This window comes from Drosophila ananassae, chromosome 3L (genome assembly GCF_017639315.1).
Source record: "Drosophila ananassae strain 14024-0371.13 chromosome 3L, ASM1763931v2, whole genome shotgun sequence".
NCBI classification, from domain to species: Eukaryota; Metazoa; Arthropoda; class Insecta; order Diptera; family Drosophilidae; genus Drosophila; species Drosophila ananassae.
Window position 1 is genome coordinate 9,619,124 of NC_057929.1, and position 23,224 is coordinate 9,642,347.

At 43.1% G+C, this 23,224-nt stretch overlaps 1 protein-coding gene and 1 long non-coding RNA gene across 5 annotated transcripts; one reads left to right on the forward strand and one right to left on the reverse strand.

Annotated features, from left to right (window-relative positions):
• Positions 1 to 2,562: 2,562 nt before the first annotated feature.
• LOC116654757 lies at positions 2,563 to 11,543 on the reverse strand. 2 transcript variants are annotated; one of them, XR_004309969.2, is made up of 5 exons: positions 11,417 to 11,543; positions 11,207 to 11,360; positions 10,912 to 11,152; positions 3,290 to 5,330; positions 2,563 to 3,218 (listed from the first exon to the last, which is right to left on the reverse strand). It is a non-coding gene; the product is annotated as an uncharacterized LOC116654757 (long non-coding RNA). The 2 variants fall into 2 exon arrangements; XR_004309968.2 differs by having other exon boundaries at positions 2,563 to 5,330; positions 11,417 to 11,542.
• A 6,507-nt stretch (positions 11,544 to 18,050) lies between these two features.
• LOC26513949 lies at positions 18,051 to 20,446 on the forward strand. 3 transcript variants are annotated; one of them, XR_001408724.3, is made up of 7 exons: positions 18,427 to 18,570; positions 18,622 to 19,448; positions 19,502 to 19,655; positions 19,715 to 19,769; positions 19,832 to 19,975; positions 20,035 to 20,275; positions 20,332 to 20,446. XR_001408724.3 is itself a non-coding variant. In XM_044715382.1 (4 exons), exons 1-4 carry the CDS (start codon positions 18,114 to 18,116, stop codon positions 18,693 to 18,695), a joined length of 414 nt encoding a protein of 137 aa, XP_044571317.1. In that variant the 5' UTR covers positions 18,051 to 18,113; the 3' UTR covers positions 18,696 to 19,449. The 3 variants fall into 3 exon arrangements, 2 of the variants coding, with proteins under 2 accessions (XP_044571317.1, XP_032307056.1); XM_044715382.1 differs by lacking the exons at positions 19,502 to 19,655; positions 19,715 to 19,769; positions 19,832 to 19,975; positions 20,035 to 20,275; positions 20,332 to 20,446 and adding exons at positions 18,051 to 18,210; positions 18,264 to 18,361 and having other exon boundaries at positions 18,426 to 18,570; positions 18,622 to 19,449; XM_032451165.2 differs by lacking the exons at positions 19,502 to 19,655; positions 19,715 to 19,769; positions 19,832 to 19,975; positions 20,035 to 20,275; positions 20,332 to 20,446 and adding exons at positions 18,099 to 18,210; positions 18,333 to 18,361 and having other exon boundaries at positions 18,426 to 18,570; positions 18,622 to 18,769.
• Positions 20,447 to 23,224: the final 2,778 nt, after the last annotated feature.

Below are 23,224 nucleotides of genomic sequence, written 5' to 3' on the forward strand. Positions count from 1 at the left end.
TGTATCGATGTTAATAGCAACAAATGGCGAAGGATGCTTGATTTAATGTACAAAAGTTTTTGATGTTACCCCACCGGTTCTTGGATGATGGCAGCGGCGCTGTGAAGAGGCTTCGTTCGGAAGTTTCTTGGCCGTGGAGGTTCGCCGTGTGTGTGGGTTAACTGTCTGTTCTGCCGGCTTCAAATTGTAATTATGGCCCGGCGCCGCTCCTTTTCGGGGTGTCAGTGTCAGCAGAGAGTCCTGCTCGCAGGACTGTCAGTCGCGTTACCAACCCAGTGGAGCAGAATGCAGCAAATCACGCACCCGAGAGTCAGGGTCTTGCTCCCGAGCCTCTATGCTCCGCATAAAATGTATACAAATTATGCGTATTTATCAGGAAAATTCAATGAACTGTAAATGGTGTGGAAGTTGTTTACGCATGTGTGTGTATGGGTGTGTGAGGGTGTGCTCGGAAAAGGTAAAGGTAAAGGTGTTGTGCCATTGTTGTTCTGCGGTTGTCTGTTACATTACAACATTAAGTCGAAAGGGTGGGGGAGCTGGGAATGCGCACAGGTGTGTGTCAAAAGGCACGGAAAATCGACGAAGGGCTGCCATTACCAGGGGCGGGGTTTGCCAATAACGAAGGGGGTGTCCGGAGTGTACTGAAGCATTTTCATTAAGCGGAACAGGAGGCTTCTCCTACCATCCTGCCGCCATGGCAGGAGTTGAAACAAAAGTCTTTAAAGCTCTAATAATTGCGTATTTTTTCAGAGCAACATTTCAGACCATTAATTCCATTAAATTAACTCGATCGCCCTTTGCGGGCTATTCATTATTAATAGTTATTAATAGCTCCGGCACACAAATGTCATATCAGATCCCACTATATTTGTCCTGATTTATTTCCGTACCTACATCAGGCGCTCACCATATCCCAGCTCCAACTGACAAGCAATTACTTTCACCTGGGCCGAGTTCATTGATTTCGTTTTTGGTTTATGGCAGGCCGAAGCCGGGGAGTGGGAGTGGGGGTCCTTAATAACCTTGACCCTTGACCCTTCGACAGGTGGCTGGCGCATAAATATTTCATTGGCTCCTCTGTCAACGGGAAAACGGAAAAGTTTTACAGGCCAACACGTCGGCCCGCGTCAGTTATTAGTTAATAACTATTTGGTCTTTGTTTATTTATAATGTCTTAATTGCCGGAACGTGGGCCCAGCCGAAAGCCATCGCCACCTGCCAGCAGGTCGGGGAGCGAACGAGGTGTATCCTGTATACCAATAGCTATCCATTCAGGCATTGTAATTTAATGGCCGTCGCACAATTATTTTCCAATTCACAGCCCAATCGGGCCCAGGGATCCACACTGGAGGCCGTCCAATTTGAGTCCCCAATACCCCGATCTCCGTAGCTCTCTTCGCTTTCCTGGCTTTCCTGTCAAGTTAATTTGCTTGCCGCACAGCAGGTGTTGAGTTTGGCTAATTAATAGGCTGCCCGGAGACTGCCGGTCCTGGCCTGGCCCACAGATTTTTAACGAAAGTTGGGGAATCGGGAACGGGTCACGTCCTGGACCGTAAACGCATCCGTATCCGCATCGCAAACTATGCGGGCGACAGCTGCCAATGCACTGAAAGGAAAATCACCTCTGAAAGTCTCTCTGACTGAAACCTTTTCTCCTTTGAAATTAATTGAACTTAAGCTTTTTTCTCGGTGTACCCCACCTTGATGTACGTTTGCGTGTCTCGCATCGTTTTGTTTGGGGCCTGCGTTCCCGAGTTATTACTAATTTTTAATTTATGTGCATTTAATTGAAATTCGGCAGGGGCCTTTGCACCGACCGTTTCTCTCCCTCTGGACTTGGCTCTGACTTTGACTTTGGCTTTGGCTTTGACTCTGACTGTGACTGTGACCCACTTGCCGGAGGAGCACGCATTGGCCAAGAGCATCGCATCGAACAGGGCCAACAAGTTGCAAACAAGTCGTCGCCAAAATCGCAAGCTACATAAATTTTCGCACATTTTCGACTGCGTTCGACAAGCACATGCAACCAGAAATCAGCGAACGACCGATGGCCACCAAAAAGGCGCACAAAAAAGCAGAATGCTGTGGCAAGAGTTATGTGGCCGCAAATTTCTGCTGCCTTCGGGCCACAAATTTATTACGTTAATTAAAATAATTCTTAATTAATCAGAAGTCGAGAGAGATGAGGGCAGCATTGATGGTGACTGACGATGGCCAGGACAGGTGGGGATGACAAGGAAGCTCTGGAACTCTGGAGCTCTGTAGCTTTGGAGGGGAACCCTGATGGAAACCCTTTGATGTCACTCTTCGGCTGCAGCCAGTTTTGTCTAGTAATGCATGGCACATCAATTATGGAGAAGATCCGCCCTGAACTCACTGCCTTTTGAGGACGCGCCCACTCGGCGAGTTTCTCACGGGACTCGCTTAAAAATGAATTTAATATGCTCTTTAGTTCAAGAGGCTACAAAGACAGTGGGTTAAGATAGTATATGAGTTAGGAACACACATTTTTTTTTTAAATAATAAAGATGCAACTGTCTATGTTCTTTATGAATTCTTTTTTCAAAAATGATTTATTAGGTTCATGTATGTTTTCTCAAGAAATGTAGACTGAGCCACTGTGCCCCCCAACGAGGCAGCCAAAGCTGCACTTGTCCTCCATTCGCTGCAACTCATTACATTATTTTCGTGTGTTTATTGTTTCTTTGCAGTCTTTTGCCGCCAAAGCACCAGCTCCCCGACTGGCGCCCTATTGTTCCCAGCTACCTCCTGGATACCGCCTGTGTGCCTCCCGTCCGTCTCCGGCTGCGGAGTCCTGGTCCTGGCCAGCAGTTTATTATGCAGCAACGCACCCCCAAAGCGGTTTAGATCGGTCCGATGGTCGGTCGGTTGGTTGGCTGCCTGGATGGTCGGTTGGTCGGCTGGCAAACAGACAGCGCCTGACAATGAGTTTTTAGTTTGTGCAGCGTTCATTTCGCCGCTTATCTGCGCTCTGGCAATGTTGGCTGTCATTGCAAATTTCCGAGTTTGACAGCTTACAAGCAGCAAGAGTTTCCATTGCCCCTCCACCGACCGCAGGCTCAAAGCCCGTCGGCTGCGGTCTCACCCTCTCCACCGATCCTGCCTGGCTGCCTCCCGCCGGACTCAGTGGCGCTGCTTGACGCACAGCGTCTTCGCTTAAGTGGCGCTATGCGTTGACGTCTCATCGACCAAGGACACTGAAAAAAAAGAGAAGAATTACTATTACTTATAGGGAAGGTAAACCAGAACCATATGGACAATTTCTCACACTGTGAGGCGCCTTCTTCATTCACATTCTCATCGTCGGCGGTTATTAGTTGGCCACTGGCACTGCGTCGAGTGGATAGTGGATCCGTCGTAGATACGTGGATATGTGGTCTTAATGATGTCAGACAGTCCCGGCAAACGGTACAGTGAATACAGGGAACAATGCCGGGCAGCCACGGACCTGATTAGCCATGTTGGCCCCTTTGGGGCTTGTGTCTTGGCCATCGCATCTCGTATATTGTTTGAGATACACGTAATTAATGTGGACTTAGCAGTTTGGCACTTGGATAACAAAAGATATTGGCCAGACGCCTGGTCAGGCTTGTTGGGTGGAGTTGGCAACAGATAATGAGTTCAGATCCTTGAAACTGCAGTTGGCTTTGGGCTGCTACTCTGCGATTCCCCGAAAATTTATGTTCCACTTTACCCTCTTAAATTCTAATATTTATTGGTGCTTTACCGATTAAATTTTTGGGATTTCCTAAAGCCTTGTACTAATAGTTATGACTACGCAATTTTCCGGCCATCATGGCCGATATTGTTAAGGGGTAATCTTATTAGCAGCCCATCCTAGTCCTGAAGCCCATCCAAAGGATATAATATATATGTTGATGCCAATTTGGCTATTACATAAGTGAGTCAGCTGAAAAGCGGCAGCAAACGGCAACTCCATCGCAGATACAAGCCGATGATGGAGAACTCGAGAACAAGTTGCGTTGTCAGTAAGCCAGTAAGCAGTTTTAAGGGGCCAAGCCAGGCTGCAGAAAGTGCAGCAGCGGAAAAGCGAGTCATCATTAGGTTGATTTGCAGTTCCAGAATGCATGCACTTGTTTGCTGCTGTCCATGATTTTGCCTGAATTTCATCGAACCGAATCGGGCTCTTCCAATTCCCGAGGGTAGCTGCCATACTGACAGTCTGGCAGATTGAACGACTAACTGACTGACTGACTGGTCCTTGACTTGCTGACCCAGTTGGCTTGCCTTTTGTTTTTGTTTTGGCCCCGCCAATAATGTTTACCCATAAGATATTTATTTGATTTGCTTTTTCCATTTGGAATTTGCCATTTTTTCCTGGCGCTGTGCTCTCGAGAGGTTTTCACTTGGGAGCTTGGGATGACGGCGGGGGGCTCTCCAAAGGTCATCCATTGCAGCAACACAACAACGACTTTGCGACTTCATCCATCCTTTGCCAGTCATCGCCGGCCCGGCCCCCGCCACCCGGACTTTCCCCATTAGTTGTGTGTGGGTCGACGTGCTCTATCGTTCATCGTTTGTGCTATCGGCTCCATCATCTCCTTCGTCATCGCTTTTGGGCCATGGCGCTGAGTTGGCCTTATCCATTTGGCCAATCTCCAGTTTGTTGGGGGGCCCCTTCCTCCCTCCCCTGATTACCGCACCCTTTTCGCTCTTTGTTTGGGCTTAGGTCATCATAAATTGTTTGCTTTCAAGTCAATTATTGATATAGGATTCGCTAGCCGTGATTAGGCCGCCTCTTCTCCGGCCAAGTGGGTCAGTGGAGTGTGCTATTGTTTCGGGCCAGGCCTGGGCCCGATTCCTTCGGCGAAAGTTCAATGCCAACGTTAAAAGGCAACGACTGCAGGCCAAGTGCATTAGTTGGCCCCATAAACAGTGATAAGCCTGCGATAAGGGGCTGCCCCCGACCATCGGCAGAGCCCATTCCAGAGCCCATTCCTTATCCCATTTCGATCCCATTACGATCCGCATTCCCTCTGCAAATTGTAGCACTCATAATTTGTTTTTGATTGCCTGGCACTTTAGCCGGGTCCTCGGACCTAAGCAAACCGAAATATAAATCCAAACAAGTGCTCTCTGCGCCGTCTAGGGGACACTCGAAGCGCCGGGCAAACAAAACAGGGCCAGGCTTAAGGGTCCAGGAACGAGGGACCAGGGACCAACGGCCCAGGTCCTCAGCCCATCTTTATTCTCTTTTTTTTTCTTTTCGATTTTTAGTCGTCGGCATCTTTTACTTTTCGCTGGCGCTTCCGTCGCTGCAGCCAAAGATGCAAATGGGAATATATGCACTGAAAATAAATAGTCATACATCAGTAATATTTTACCAAAGAAAAGTGACAGGAACTTAAAAACTTTCAGCTGGAAGAGTTACAATTCAAACAGATCTAACTGCGAACTAAATTTCAAGATATCTAAAGAATATAAATTCGTGTTCCAGTGTAGCTCGGATCTCGGGGAATGGGATTTGTGCAGAGGTCTGTTCGAAAGTCTTTTGACAATATTTGCGCGCCCCTGACAATAAAACGTAAAGTGAAGTCTGAGGATGCAGTCCGCCGCGTTCCCCTTATCTGGTCTCCACCGTATTCCTGTGCGTCTGTGTGGCGGGTCATTTAAATTTCATGCTAAATCAAAAATTCTTGTGTTTATTATTTGTTTTGTGTGCGGTGGTACTGAGCCCTCTTCCTGTTTGCCTCGGCGTTCTAGTTCATTTCGTTTGCCGGCAAGGAGCGGCGCTTGTGTGTGAGTTGTCTTTTCCTTTTGTTAGCCACATAGGCGCCCTGTGCGCCCCACTCCCCTTCCCGGCTCCCTCAGCTTCCCCTTCCCTAGCATCCCATACACATGCCCTTCAATCGAATGCCGGCGGCATCCTTTGTGGCCTCCACAGGATGTCGATTACATTTGTTTACTGCACTCGGGCACTATAATTTCCCCCCTTGGTCCGCTTGGGTCTCTTTAATGAACAGGTGCCCATGCCATTGCTGTTTGCAGTCTTGTATTGGTGTTGTTGTTGCAGATTCTCCTCCTCCTCCTCGTCAGAAAAGCCTACCTTTGGGCTCTGTGACATCGGAGACAAACATGGCCATCGCCTACTCCATCGCCGCACAAATGGCATTTAATCGCAAAAGCGCATCACCAGATTTACGCTCCAGACAAGATCAGAGCGTCAACTTAGCATTCAGCAGGCCACCAATCAGTTGAAATGGGAAATCCACTCCAGATAGCCAGTCAGCCGGTCAGCCAGTTCTTTCCTTTTTGAGCTTTGAGTTTTCTCGAGTGGGAGCGGTGGCTCTGGATGGATATTGAGCGCTAAACTTGAGGCCATAAGCGAACTGATTTGGCCTGATTTTGAGATGATGGGTTCATGGAAGGGGAGGTGACTTTTTAAGGCCACTTCTATACTTCATAGATAATTAAAATTCCCTCCTTAACTAAACCAATTTCATTCTTAAGATCCCAAAAATAGGGTCCCAGAACTAAGCCCACTACAAATATGTTGACTTAGTCAACAATGTTGCTTTTGTGGGATTACCGTGGTTAAGAGCCAAGACCTGAACTCTGTAGACTCTGTAGATTCCTGGTCGTAAGATAAATAAGCGATAACATTTTAATGACGGAGTCTGTTGGTGCCACGAGTCGTGGGTGCCTTGCAGCCGGTGGGGGGAAGGGACCAAAACATTACTCAATCAGCAGGCCATAAATGCAAGCTGATTAATGCAGTCGGCGACAAGTGCAACATTTCCGGTGACAATGACATGGAGTTGGGTACACAGAGGATTCTCATGAACCCAATAGGGCAGCTCAACTGCTCCTGAATTGGCTGTCTTTTTGAAATATTTTTCCAAGTGCATGTTAGGACGTCATGCAGTCTGCGGATCTTGGAGTCTCATTTAGGGGGCCTACGACAATGACAAGTGTCAAAACGCAGGTTGTGCTCATTTAAATTGGCATGATTTACGTTCGCCACCGACTTGTGGATACTGGTGGATGCACTAACTGGGACTTGGACTTGGACGTTGTCACTGCCTGGAGTGAATTCCAGGAGCTGCCAGCAATCCGCCGCAGAAAGGAAATGACAAAAAGGGAGGGCGGCTGGGGGACAAGTTGCTGACAGGGCCCATGGGGTTGGGGCCGATCTGGAATCCCGAGTGGGAACGGATAGCCAATGGACCGATGCTGACACATAAGTAGCATCCGAATCGGGGGCCCAGGGTCGCTCCATGTTGGCCATGTTCGTCTCCATTTCGTTGCCATTTGGCGTGCATGCAAAGTGTTGAATAATTTGTTGCGAAATATTTCTAGATGCCTACAATGTTGGGGGTTTTCGCGACACCACACAAGTTTGTCAATTAAGAGATTTTTTAGGAAAAATTTCAGAAATAACCTTAAGATAAATGTGGCTTAACTCTCGTTTTTAATTGGGACTTCTTTGGTATTAAGACTCAGCTACCCCCAAGATGTTGGTCTTAAATTTCAAGCCAAAGAAACCAACTTATTCTATCCAATTTTGTCGGGTGCCCCGCGGCTTCTGCTCCATGGCATGTTGGTGCAACTGCTACAACAGCAACAGGCATTGAAATTGCAACTGCAACATCACCACCAACATCAACAGCAACAGCATCAACGGCGAAGACTGCGTTGCTGCGTAATTAAGTGGGCGACAGTCTGGTAAATGCAAATTTCTTGGCCTTGTCGCGCTCCTCGCCGCAGGACACGGCCGATGGCCGATGGGCGATGGCCAGTGGAAAATGCAGAGATGCAGATGCAGTTGCTGATGCATTTACAGTGGCAATGGCAGTGCCAGTGGTAGTGGCAGTGACTGTGGCAGATGCAGACGCAGATGCTGGCGACTGATAGGGGCGATAAGCTGGTGCAATGTCGTGTTGTAGCATCAGCTTGTTTGGGGACGGCGATAAGCTATGATCCTATGATCCATGATCCTGACCTTGGCTGGCGGCTTAGAATGCGCATACGCAATGTAGCACATTCTTAATTAAAATGTCAAAACTGGTTTAATGGCGCTAATGAACGAGCAGATCGCGGTTCGTTAGTTAGGTTGCTAACAAGTTGGCTAAATTCGACGAAGAAAATGTTTGATTTCTTCTTGGTCTTCTCTCTCCCCGTTCAAGAGGGACGAATTGTTGAAATTCCTTTGGCTAAAAGTTCGTTGTTTTGCGGTTTTCTCAACGTCTTTTGATCTGAAATGCGATCTGGGGTTTGATTTATCGCCAAGTTTTCTGCGTTTTCAAATAAAAGCTGCCGCCGCCATTGCCGGAAAATGGAAAGTTTTTCCCCATTGCCTTGACAGTTTGCGTAGCAGCGGTTGATTTATAGAAATCAAAGCAAAGGCTTTGCTCTGCATTGTTGGGATTTTGTTTATCGAGCCTGGCAAACTACATAGAGCCATTGTAAAAATGGCTAACTTATGCAAAATATTCAAAAGACTGTGTGCCTGGAGTTTTGATTAATTGATAAATATCCGTTGGCTTGCGTAACTTACTTGGTTAGGCGTATCCTATTTCCCGATATTTTATATAATTTATTAACTTGTCTTCAATGGGAAATAATTAGTGGCTTTGCAATTATGATAATGCATTCTATATGGAACCTTTTATTGGGTTAAAATGTTCACTCAACTGCAAAAGTCCTATGCCAGAGCCCCTCTTTCTCTATAATATTTCAAAAACTGCAGCTGGCGCCGCTGCACCACCCAACCATCCAACCACCGAACCGCTGAGCCAACGAACACACCACGCGACTCTTGGGGGATCCCTTGTCTGCAAAGTTGTGTGATTTATTTGGGCGGCATGGGCGCTTGTGAGTGTGTTGCTGTTTTTCGCTCTTTGTGCGCTGCGCTTTTTATTACGGCACAATTTTTATTATTTTTATTGGTGCGCACTCGAGTGAATTTCGTGGCACAAAGTGGGGAACTGAAGTGGGGCAGTTGCATGCCTCCTGACGCACCACAAGCACCCACCCGCCACCATCGCGGGGTCTGTAAACACATAACAGCTCTGGGCCTGGGTAGGCATATCCAGTGCAAGTATATGTGCATTTATTATTTTACTCGGCCTGCTTGCATTTTGCAGCAACGATCTGTAGACACAATAAATTACCAATTATATTTTCATTTCATATTTCTGTCATTGATTTCGTTGCCAGCCTGCCAGCCTGCCAGCCAGCCATCGAGCCAGCCAGACAGAATCTGAGGCTGTGTTCCTCAATGAAATCAAAAAGCCAGCATGCTGGGCCCTCCCAACAGATCTGGCCGGAATTCATATGCGATGTAAGAGACAATTTGTTTTATCAATCAACAGAATTGTATTGGAAATAAATCGAAATTGTATCCTTTTCCCAAGTTTAATGAAATTGCAACAACTACACAGGGGCTGAGTCAAGCAAGACAAATAGTCGAATTAACTATTTGAATTATATATTTTCTAGCAGGTCTTGTTCCTTTAAAGAATCTGACTTTAATTCGAGTTTAATTCGACTTTTCCGACTGCTAGGAAAAGTGGAATCCTTGACTCCAAAATCCCTTTGTTAGACTGTTTTTATTTTGGTCTGGTGCCGGGACGGACTATATTTATTTCCTTTGACGCTCCACAAAGCCGGGGCATCTGGCTTTCTGCAAAGCCTGCTCTTTGGGGGGGAAAATGAAAATCAAAAGTCGCCGTTAAAGTGTCTAGGAAATTGTGCATGCATTAAATAAATGAAACACCCGCCACCCGAAGGCTAAAAAAGTGACCAAGGGTCGGACGAAGGGATAACCCCGGTCATTCCATGTTCAAATTAAAATGGGAGCAGCAACCGATGGCAGGGGATTGGATGGAATACAAAATCTGAGACAGTCTGGGGTAACTTAAAAAAAGAAACATTAAAAAAATGTTTCCACCGCTTTGACTTTGTTATGAGATTTTAAGGACAATAAGAGTAATTTGAAGAGTATTGTATAACACAGAAGACTTTATTTTAAGGGCTGTATTTTCTTGTAATCAAATAAAGCAATCATACAGACAGCCTTACCCTTTTGCCAGGCATTAACATTTATTTTAATTGCTCTGGCCAATTATAAAGTTTGGCCAAAAAAGTCCACAGTTCAAACTAGTCGAAAACTATGGAAAACGGAAATGCAGAGGCATGTAATTCAATCCTGGCAGTTCCGGGCTGGTCCTGATCCCTTCCAGAGTTCTGTGGGCTTGCCAAGGTGGTCTAATTAAACTCTCCAATTATCATGGTTCACGTAAATTTGGTTTTCCCAACCTACCCCCATGTATATTTTTTTTTTTTCATATTTTTCCATAATTTTTCTGTTCTTGTTTGTCTGGCATTTGTCCTGGCGGCCAAATTGCGAATTGAAAACTTCGAAAACTAACGGCAATTAAAGTATTTTCCCCTGAGAAGAAAACTCGATGCAAAATCAGGACCGAAACTTGGACTATTTGGCTGACTGTGCGTGTAATTATAATTTTCTTTAAGTCGGTTTGCGCAAACTTTTCTTTATGTCAAAGTTTTGGGCCTCTCGCTTACTCGTTCTGGTTTTCTTCCTCTCTCGTTCTATCTTTAGCAACCACAAATAATTTTGTGGAAAAGTTCCCCTTTTCCCGGAGACTTTCCCCCCTTTTTCAACTGGCTTCCTTGCCCAATTTTGCTGATTTTTTTCCATGTTGTTGGTAATTATGCTCTTTGTGAGACGTAAGGAAACTTTTGGGTACGTCGTCTGAGTGTATTAGTTGTAATGTGCTTCGGTTAGCCCAGGGAAGCGAACAAGTTGCCAAACTTATGACAACAATAACAACAGAGAACATGCCAAGGATATGGCATGGCCCTTCCCGCCCCATAAGACGGTTGTACTTATTTTTGGTAGCTCACCTTTCGGTCTCTTTGGCTAGACAATGTGTCTTATTAGTGGAGCTTGCCAGAGGCAAACTTTCCAATGAGTTTTCATTCATCACAGGCTCTTCCACAAATTTTCAGCTAATCATGTCGATGATGAATGGAATTGTGCCTTAAGAGTCCTCCAAGGAAGTCCTTTAAATTACATTCGCCGCTTTATTGATCTCTAACTCATAGAAGAAGCTACAGAGTATGATCAGCCATATACCAGGAAACACTTTAGAAGTTATTTAAATAGTTTATTCTTTGAAGGTTTTCATGAATTTCTTACCGAAGTAAAAGGTTAGCAGCAGAGTATCTGTGATTTTCCAAAACCATTGAATGGAAGCCCAACGTTCTGGTACAGTTTCGACTCGCAATACAAAAAGGATTACACAGGCAATTGGCACAGCCAGAAAACCAAGAATAGTTTTTATTATTGGTTCCTAAATGAGGTTTGCTGGTTATTCTTAAAAAAGATTCAACATCAGGAAGTCGTTACCGCATCCATGCAGTATTTCAATGTGTATAGAACTCCAATTAACAAGATCACAGGTGTCAGGATCATAATATTAATAATAATACCTACAATCTATTTATGCGAAAAAATAGGCTCATCTTTTACAAATCCATGAGGTAAACTTCCCAGTCGGACTTTTCGGTGCTAGCAGCGTTTCGGTGCATTCCGGCAGGCATCTTTCGTACCTTGTTCTCACCCACCCCGAGTTGAGAGAGGGAATTTGTTCTCTCAACATAGATTTCGCTCTCAAAAAACTGGACTTAGAAAATTTTCGTCTCGCTTGGGACTTAGAAAAATTTATGCGTGGGACTTTTAACTTAGAAAAAATTATTTCATGAACAATTCAACGTATATTATTTAAGTTTACCAATTTATGTTCTATAATAATTTTATTGAAGTGCAAAATTTAAACATAGCTCAATATTTAATGAAAAATATTATTCATATAAGGAATTTATTTTTTACTTTAACTGAGGGCAGCAAAAAAATAATCCCGCGTAATTAGTGTGCGTTTTGTGCAGCGTTTTTATGCTAAATCAACCCAAATCGAAACGGTCACATAGGGTTGTTCATAGTGAGTCGCATTGGTTTATTATTGTGAAATGGTAAGTTTACTGCTCTGTTCATTCAATTAATCCTATTTTATTGTGTTGATAATAATGAATAAACGTATTTCATTAAACAAATATTTTCAGTTCTGGCTGTACTAGAAATTTGGACGTCTCAATATCTTTATTTGTAAGAATCTTATTTGTTTTTATTATTTATTTATTTTTAGCTTTTTTTTATTTCTTTTTTTTTATCTTTTCAGTTTTATGTATTAAGATTAATAAATAATAAATATAATTAATAATAAATAAATATGACAAACAACTCACTTCGAATTTAGTAAAAATCAATGGGCATGGTTGGGGAAAAACAAAAACAAAAACCAAAAGCAAAGCAAAAAGCAAGGGAAATTTTTTTCAACCAGAAAATCCCTGGGTGAGATTTCGCGCCGATCTCCCCTAGCCGGTAAGCTTGCGGGTAGGGGAGAACCGCCTTCTTTTTCCGATCGCCAAGCATATTGATACTCGCTCCGCTGGGTGAGAAAAGCGGCCACGCCAATGTAAATCGGAATGATGGTTTTCCGCAGATGGGAGTGCGCCGCGCACTCCTATTTCCTGCCGCGGAATGCGCGTTTGGCGAGCGCCAGGCACGACTGGGTTATAAATACCATATCGGAAAAGTCCCCCCCGGAGAGTTACAATCATAAAATCTGGAAATAAGAGTTCCTACACATTTTTGTTGAATAATAGTAGAATTTTAAACCAGCTTGACACCAAACTCCAAGCAATCAAAACAAAAACTCTGAGCTAATGAATGTATTCATCAAATGGTTACCCTAATGAATACCATCTGTAATACTGGCTAACAAATGGATACGAATTTCTGTTGTCCAGCCACTTAACACCAACTCACGACTTGCCCATTTTGGGTAATGGAAAAACTAATGCTGTTACCAGGGGCTGGAATTTGGCCACAATATGAAATGATATTTTATTGGATTACTCAATCGATGGAGTACAGGTAACGAGATAGCTAGTATGGCTGCTCTGGAATGCAGACTTAATAAAGAAATCAGTCAGATTTTAAATGAATTCAGCACCTCTCGCGTAGCAATGCCATAATGCTAATTCGCATTTCGAATGCAAGCCCTCAAACATCCTTGAGAGGTTATGCAAAAGCCAAGTCTGAGCTGCCAAATGCAAAATGTGTTTTCACTTTTGTTCGTTTATCAAACGGGTGTCGGGGCTGACTGGTTTTGTGTTGGCCAGGCGCCATCGTCCGACTCCAACTGCAGTATGACCAACGGCAACAAATAGCTGACAGGAACAGCAACAGCAACAGCAAAAGCAACAAATGCAACATGAGGCAGAGCCGTAGATTCAGCTGAACCCAGAAAAGGACCCGGGGCAAATTCAAGACTCGCATATTGAAAACAAAAACTGCAGCCAGAGACGGAGAGATGGGGAGCTGGAGTGAAGACAGCCACACGTGATGGGGTATTTTCTGAATGTGTTTACGTGGTGGCTATATCCAGTGGTGGAATAGGTACAAAATTTCATTTTCAATCACGAAATGTACCCAGAAACTTGCATGGGTACTCTTTGTTTGAAGCCTGTTTCGAAACTCTTAATTAAATTTAGTTTTTTTGGACCTCAAATAAACTTCCTGGCATTCCCATTTTAGAGTGGAGATAACTAAGCTCGCTATAAATTTTAAATAATTAGATATGTCTAATTTATTTACCTAAGAAACTTATTGACATCACTGACAATATATTGATGTATGGATGGATACATGGATGCATGGATATTCGGATGTGGAGCGAGTGCAGCTGTCCAAACTCGTACGCCCAGGCACCCACGGCCCACAACTCCCCCGTGCTCGGGTCCCTTGATGTGAAGCGAAGTGAAAATGAAAACAAAGTTTAACAAACCGTGGCTAACGAGCTACATTATTAAAACTTCAAAAATGCATAAATTTTGCCGGAGACGAACGGATTGGAGTGGAGTGTGGAGCGCCACAGCATGGCATTATAATAATATAATGCATATCCTGGCCAGGCATTTGAAAGTTATTGACACCTTCTCCTCGCACAGCTCGTGACGTGATCGAACTCCTGCTTGGCCACAAAAAAGGTGTTGCAACACCACAACCCCCCCTTTTCTGGCCCCAACCCAAGGGAGCTGCACGATCTGCTTACCCAACCCAAGTGGAAAAGAAAACGACTCACCAGCTCCGAGACGGAATTCGGAATTCGAGCCGAGTTCGCGACTCGCCTGCCAAGTGATTCTGCGCATATTAGTTGGCCATTAGGCGCACACCATTGTCAGTCAAAATCGCATTAAAATTCAGCCGGTGTTAAATATTACAAGCGCCCCCTTGCCACAAAAGGGGAAAAGGTTTCGCATTGATTTGCAGCTGCCACTCGTGGGGGCAGGTTCAGGATCGCAGAGTGTTGCAGCTGGGGAGTTATGTGAAATGTTTTGGCGACATGATATGCTAATAGTTGTAGTGTCTGTGAGACCTGCAACCATGTCGCTTTTACTTAAGTAACATGTAATTTAACCCAAGAAACATATCTCCACTGACGTCATAATCATGGGGCATTAGATGATTTAGCCGAGGTTGACCGAGGAGAGGCATTAGCTGAGAATTATTTGCCAGAGATGGGTCTAAATCTGGAACCGGGCCTAATCGGCTCCTAACTCAGCTGCCAAGCACGGTCGGCCCACATTCGCTGGTTCAAGCTGAGCTCTCCCAGAGCATAAAGTGCAATTATAGCGGTGCAGCGATGAACAGGGCCATGAAATACCAACACCCGACAGCTGTAAACAACAATTTGCCGGGCGGCCATAACCGCATCGAGCGTAGCCGGCACAAAACCCAAAATGCCAATAACTCGCCAAAGAGATCCCCGTCTAAAAGTGCTTATAAAAAAGTTATTTAAAAGCGGCAGTACTCCACTCCACTTCACTTGGCTTTGCACTCCACTCCCCAAGCCATGCCAAGTCCACGCCAATCCGATCCAACAATGGCAAATGATGATGAGACGTCCGAGTCCGAGTCCGAGCACAAGTCGTTTCAGGTTAAACGTTAAGCGTTTTGGCAGACGCGCAAAAAAACTTAGAAGCCGCCAAGGAACCGAGGATGAAAACTTGAATGAAAAGAAGTACGGAACGAGGAGGGGAGAGGAGAGGCAAACGTAATGAGCAAATTTATGGTCAATTGATAATTTAGTGGCATTCGGTGTCATCAATTATGGACCATCTCGATGCGGCTTGGGATGGGACTCGTTCGAGGATGAGGCATTGTTATGGCCAGCAATGTGGCGCAAATTGTGCTAAATGTATCGGCCTGCCCTACGCAACTTTCGACCCAAAACCCAGAACAGAACTCGAAAGCACACGCAGATGAATTATATTTATGTGGGCATCATCAGCGGACAAAGCCATATTTTATATAATTCCTTCGACTGTCAACCCTTGGACAAAAATTACACAGTAATGCTCTGGAAAATAATTGGCTCCATAACTGGGTCAGAAGTTCTTGTGGTCAGACACATGGAGAAATGTTTTCACAAAGATTTCATATTAAATATAAGCGTGGAAAAAAGGGATGAGTATAGTACATTTTAAAATGTATTTATAGGAAATACAATAAAAAACGTGACTAAGCATTTTATATATAATTTTTTTGTACTCCCAACTGTTTTGTGTTGGTTGTCTAGGCCTTCTTACCTCGCAATTTAAGTCGCTAATTGAACGCTTTGTCTGACACTTGGAATAAATCACACAATTGCCAGCTTGCACCTTGCCAGCCAGCTTGCCCCGTACTGCTGCACGTCGCCATGTTTATGCCAATAATATGCCATAAAGTATAGAAAGGAGTCGATGGGGCACAATGGCTGTGAAGTGCACATGGAGCCCAAAAATGGCTGGCTGGTTGGCTGTCGGAGTGGAGCGGCTTCCTCTGATAAACTTTATGACATCGGAGGGAAGTGGAAGTGCAGCCACTTTGTCAGTGGCCATCCGATGGTGCCCCTGCTTGCTGCCCATTCCATACCATTCACGGTCCTTTCTACGTCCTTGGGCACGGCGCTAAAGTTTAAGCTTGGACCGAAGTTTACGCACAACTTGCACACATAATTTACGTCCCCACCCGGGGCCCCCCTCTGCGTAATTATTGGCCAGAAGCCGGAGTTTCGAGCTGAGAAATCGGAATGGGGAATCGGGTTATATGTGAGTGCATTAGAGGCGACCACAAATTGTTTGGTTTGCTTTGGTTTAGCGCAAATTGTAGTCATAACTTCTTCTCGGGCTGCCGTCCGGCTATCGGGCTGTTTGTTGGAAAATCGGGCTTATGATGGCTCAAATGCACCTACCTCGGTTTGTTGGCGGAAGGGAATTCGAGAAAGGTTAACTGGGTCTGAACCCCATCGCTATTACAGCGTCATTTGATCGAGTTTAGGTAATGGCAGTTTGTTAACAAGCTGCCTGGCCGGCTAAACCAAAAATTTGTGGCTTTAAAAATAAATTAAAGCTTCTATATAAAATGCCAGAGGGAATGACTAAAAGCCATATTTTATATAGCAGGCCTAAGTTTAGCAATCAAAGTGGCATTTGCATTAACTGGAGAATATTAAATTGCAGTTAATTGCACTTGCCCAACAATGGTAAGCTGATTGTCCCTTCTCGGCAAATAAGGGATATAGTTCCTACAATGTGGCAAGTGCCACAAATCCCACATCAATCAAATAGTCCGTTGTCCTGGACAACAACACAAGACAATAACATTAGCTTTGGCTGGAAATCCCTTGGCAATTGTGTGTTTGAGTTGTTTGTGTTGTTTTGATACGCTGTAGAGGTATATTAAACCCGGCTTAAATAACCGCTAAGTACAATGGCATGCACGCAAATTATATGGCCCATTAATTGGCCAAGTCAATCAGAGACATGGTAAGGTTTTATTTTATATTACAATAAAAACTTTAGCATTTAGAACTTAAAGGAAAACTTCGTTTATGGAGCAGAGTGGCGTATCTCATCCCAGTGTCCTCTGTTTACCGGTCTTGAAAATGAGTTTGCATGCAACATATAATGTGGTGCTTCACACCCTTCCATGTGCCACCCATCTACCTCGCCATACACCCAGACGTAACACCTGAGTCCATGCCGGAGACTTAGACTTTGCTTTGGAATGGCCTGGGCCTGGGCCTGGGCCTGGACAAACTTCCGAGGCAGCAGGATGGGTTCTCAGTTTTTCTGCATTGATTTTGAATTTCCAAGGAAGTGGCGCGGAAACTTGTTAGTCCACCATCCGTTGCACCACCCAGTGTGTCACCCGCCCATAATTTGCTTTGCATGCAGTTTCTGGAAACGAGGGAAGCGAAAGCCAAGGAGAGACACGAGCCTGGCCCGGACTATTACGTTGGCAAATTGCAATGTAATTAGTTTTTACATTTCTATATAGTCGGGGAACGTATAATTGTGGAAAATGGCATTTCTAGTTAATTAATGGCCTGCCCTGGCACACTCACAATCGCACACCCACACCCCACACCGCTCCTGCCACTGCACCACCAATGCCAATAGCCCCCGAGCTGCGCGAAAACTTTCTGCTCACATTTGTTGCCACTCGCCGTGTGCAGTCAACAGAAAACAAAAAAAAAAGTGAAAAAAAGGGCCACGCCCTTTGGTGGCACACCGCCCACTGTCAACCTTTGGCAACTTTGCTTGAATTGCTTGAAAATTTAATTAAAATGTTGGTATTTTTGTGTACAAATCGAAGGGGTGCTGGGGTGGAGAGTGAAATGGCACAAAAATAACATTTCAAAGTGTATCCTTTTCTGACTCTTGCAAGCTGTTGATTCAATTACACATACGTTTGATTAAAATTTTATTTCTGAATACCTGAAAATAGTATATTAGTTTCCCGACTGCCAAATATAATAGGAAAAGAATTTTGGGACATGTTCCCTGTCCCTATTCCAATAATTATAATTGAACGGATTTTAAACATAGTTATTTTGGACATTGTATCTCTTCTTGAGATCTATCTTGAGATACCTTGAGTCTCCTGTCAGTCCGGAAAGTTTATTTCTCTTTTGGTACACAATATATCAAAATTTAAAATGTGCGAATTGAACGATAGGTTTTATTGTCTTCTAGTGGCGGTGATGGCGTATGTGGTAGGCATTCCGCAGTGCATATACAAAGGTTACATCCTAGGTGACTATTGAAATATCTATATGGAAATGATCTTTAAAGTTTGGCAACTCCAGCTGCCAAATCACATTGGAATATCTGGTACATTATTTTCTTGGTCGCATGGATCATGATTTTCTTGGCAGCTATACTTTTAATTGTGGGCTCTCTAACGGCAAGTCCCAGCTTTGAAGTAAAAATCACTAATTAGTTCAAATATCTAAGATATTCTATTTCAGGATAAACGGCCCATGCTGCTGACCTGGTTAATTGTTGTTCTCATTTTCGCAGTTCTTGTGATGATTGTAAAGATCTGGGAACTTGTGTTCGTGTGGAAGGAGTGGGGAATAATATTGGGTATAGTTTCAATTGTGTTTTACATCGGTGAGTACTGATTCAAGCACTGGATTCTGAGTACTGATCTTCTTTTTTCAGCGTTAATTTTTTGTTTTCTTTACTATCCGTATGTGTACCAAAGGAACCTGAAAAGTGAACAAAATTACTATTGACAGTATTGAGTTCACTTTAGGCATATTAGTAAACTATGTCTTCGTAGAAAGTAAATAAAAATTGTTAGAAGGAATACACAGTTGTTGATTAGGTTTTAAAATTTACTTTTCAGAGATCTTGCACGAAGTGTTTTTTAAGTTTGACTTTATAAGGATTCTTTTTTGTGTTGTAATAGGGTAATCACTTAATATAAAAAAAAATAAATAAACTAATTATGAGTTTACTGATTGTTTCAATAAAGTTTCCAATAATAAAAAAAATACCTTTAAAAGTATATAGCCCTCTTCTAAATCGGTCGGAATTATTATTGGAATGGTACTTTCATTGGTAAAATAATTAAAAGAATAATATTTATTCATATTCTTAGGAAAAGAAATCTTGGTTTATAATTTTATAATGGTATCTTGATAATTTTTATAATGGTCACGTCTATGATCCTTCTCACATAGGTTTGGACTATTAAAGTCTAGATATCTAGTTGTCCCTTTATTTACAGTCAGTCCCAATTACTGATTTATTTTTTGGGACACATTTGGTTTTTTTTTTTTTTAAAAATGGGCTGTCCAGGTTGTAGTCTAAAAACTTCTTGCATATGGGTCGCATGTGCTGCGGTTGCTTTGGGTTTTGTTACGTTGATAATCACTGGTATTAAAATGGAAACTAATGGATTAAACGATATTTCAATTATCAGAATAGCTTTAAATATCTTATTTATAATTGGAGCTTTGTGTCTCTTCGTCGGCACTATATCGGTAAGTTTGCATGATTTAGGCTATAATATTTTCAAAATTATCAAAGCTATTAGGAGAAAAAAACTCTTGTGAAAATATGGATCGCAATTGCTATATTTTGCACATTTAGTCTGTTGTTTTGTACTTTTATTTATTTATTAACCAATTGGAAGAAATTATCGGCGTGGCCAAGAATACATTCATTTTTGTACGTTTTATTGGTTTGCGGTGAGTCCCCATTTGAATAGTTATATATTTCAATGCGAATAGTATTTTATTTTTTTCAGTTGCACTTTTCTTCTGGACTTTCTTTCCACGGCGTTATTACAGAGAATTAGATAAGTAATACACATTTCTGTATTGAAATGCAAATTTTTTAAAATTCTCTTCATATTTTCTCCCAGTCTCAGTGACTAGTAAGCATTCCGGATTTAAATTCTTTATCAATAAAATTGGGCTGGAAATCGATGTTATCCTGCTTTGAAACAGCCAGGATTTAATGGATAAAATGGCTATTGCGGAATTATTATCTACCAGCTATTGGCATGGTAAATTTATCATTCATTTTTATCTTAAGGGCACATTTTGATATGATTTTTGTTTTTAGAAAATTTTGGCTCCCATGCATGGACTTTCGACTTAATTATTGTGTAGATCCTAGTTCTCATTGCTGCTTAGTGCTTGATTTTTGGGCCATGATTGGCAATTACAGCTTCGATCTTTGGAGTACATCTCGATCCAGTAAAGAAGCTTCATGATGATGATCTGGACCACAATGGCTCTCGTTTGCTGGGTATTTAAAAAATTGCAATTAATGTCAGCTTGTGGACGCTCAGGAGATTTATTCTGTGAGTTATAATGAATAATCATCCTCTTGTAACTTATATTTAGGCATTTTTTTCAGCAATGCTCCTTGGTTTTATTAACTATATACATGAGCTCAGGAGAGGCCTGGACTAGGCGCCCATCTTTAAAAAGTTTTGACCGAAATCGAAATAAATTTAATGTTGGCGACTGCATTTGATTTTTATTTCTTTTCGGTTTTAAATTTTGAACTGCCGCGAAGGAAGCAAATGCCAAACAAATAGCAGCTAGTGACCGGGCGATAAAAATTTGCATAAAATAACAGAAATAATAACAATGGGGGACAACAAATCAAATGCGAGTGACCCGGCCTCGCCCTGTAAGCCAACCGTAAATAGAAAGTGAAAATCAAATACAAAACGGTAGCGTTTATTTTCTGCTTTTGTATGTATTTTGGCAGAGTCTGGACCGTTGTCAGTGTTTTCGGGGATCTTGTGTTTATTTTGGTCGAGCGCCTAATTTAAATAAACATTTATTTGTACAATGGCTTTAATACGCTTGGCAAATGACTTCCTGAATTGTGTGCAGACCGAGCGGCCAAATTGCATAATCAGTGAGACAAATGCATCGGATTATGAAATCCTTCGCTCACAGGCTGGGGCTAGCAATTGAAACTGCAACTGCAACTGCCACTGCCACTGCAACACGAGCAAACTGCAGCGGAGACGCCACCGATCTGGCAACAACAACCTGTCGCATATTAAAGCGATTAACGGCACGATTTTTAGTTGCTGCCTGCCAGCAACAGCAACTCAGAAGCAGCAACTGCAACAAAAGCGGCAACACGGTGGCAAAGTTTCCCCGTTGTGGAAATTGAAATGCTTTTGGCAGTGCCAACACTCTCTGGCATGTTTTTTCCCCAAATATTTTCCTCTCAACTAAGGGTATCAACGACTAAACAATTATTTTGAAGAGATTTTCGAAAGAATATTTGAAGACTTACATAACAACTTTAGGAACTAAATCTTGACGGCATAGATCCGTCTTTTAAATCTATGTTGGTAAGAAAGTGTGTTACACATTCGTAATCCTGGCTTTAAGCTCTGCTCTCTATATTTCCTGCATTTTTAGGGGCAATTCGTGTCCCGAAACGATTGTAAATACTTTCAAAGCATTTCCAGCAATGGAACAAATACAAAATAGTCCGCACAACCGTTGAAATTGGAAAATTGTGAAAAATAAAATATAATATTGGGCACAGTACTTGCATACTTGGGCATAAGCCATTGTTGATTTTTTCCATTTTCCATTTTTTATTCGCTAGTATTTGCTATTTGTTTTTTGTTCAGTTTTGCGGCTGGGGCTGAGCTGTGAATTTCCCCACCAGTCTCCGGCCATGAATGAATGACCTATAAATAAAGTTGGCAGCCAAACAACTGGGCCCAGAAATGGCAAACAGCGTGAATTGTGCAATAAAGGAGTATAATATGAATATAACAACCGCAAGAGCCAGATTTTCAATTGGCTTTTCTCTTCCCTTTTGCTTTTCCAGCCAACTCCTATTTTCCTGCTTGGCCAACTTATTGACTCTTGACCTTACAAGATTTTCAGGGCGGCACCAATTTGTAAATGGCTTGTAAGTTGAATAGCGACCTGAATACAAACGGGTCATAAGAAACTTTAAGCTTCGGCATATTACCTGTCTAAATTTGGGATTTGCTTCAATCTATCCTAGCTGCACTGCTTTAAGCAAAACTTTTCAGTCTCTGACTCTAAAACAATCCGGTAGCAACCGCAAAAATTCTGTACAAAAAGGCTCCGCACTGTGCTTGTGAAACTATAACCTCTACGGTCTCAGCCAGCATAATACTTGAGTACTTTTGATAAAGCAAGAAATTCCTGATGCCCTCATATTCCCTTTGCCCGCTCCGCGGCCCAGGGCACTGGAGATTGTCTAAATGGCAGAAGCTTTTATCAGCTCAGATTACACACTTTAAGGCAACAAAATTGTCACTTTAAATGCAGTAGAAGAACTGAATAAGCTGGACGGAAGGGGAGATGGAGGGGTTGTGGGGCAGAGTCAAGTGGATGGACACCTGAGAGCGAGTGGAACCACCGGGCGGATAACTGCTGTGGTTGCCACACCGCAACATTGTTGGATGAAACCACCGTAACCCAAGCCATGGCAGCAGGTCACCCATCTGCCAGCTCTCTGCCCCACCCAGCCCGCTCCACTCTTCCACTGTTCCACTCTGCCATCCACCCACCGAGCGTAAGCTAACTCAACTTAAATAAATTTAATTTAATTACCAGTAAAAACCGCATGAGTAACTTCAGCCCTAGATGAGAGCAGAGCAGACTGTCGGGCTTAGGATAACATTATTCTGCAGTGGGAAAAATATACAAAAATATTACAACATAACAAAACATGCAAGTTTTAAGACTCAGGCTTAATGTTAGTACCTGACTTAAATAGGGTTTAAGCAGAATCTTTTATTTTAAAAGAAGGTTTGGTGGGTCAGAGGATCATTCTTATTTTTCGGAGTGCACTCGATGAGTGTATCACTCGGCTTCTGGATAGCTACCTGAGCTCAGTCTCTCTCTTCGTGTTTATTTAGGAAATAACATTTTTGTGGGAACACATTTTTGGATTTTATTACAGCACCCCTCCTGAGCTTCCGTTGAGTGCTTGGCTCACTCTCTGCTGCTGCTCTGTTGAGGTCAACATGCATTTTATCATTTTAAATGGCAAAGTAGCAAAGGCAGCTCCTAGCGGGGGACCAGGGCGCCCAGGGGAAGGAGGTGGCAAGGGGGAGGGCACTCGACACTCGGCGATAAATAACGTTAATGTAGTGCCAGGTCGCCTTTTGCTTTGGTTACATGTTTAATTACAAGCGGCAAGTCGGCTCAAAATCGCACAGCATACTTTCAGGCGTCACAGAAAAAAGTGCTCGAGAAAGTGTAGTAGAAAAACGGGCTGCCACTACGTACAT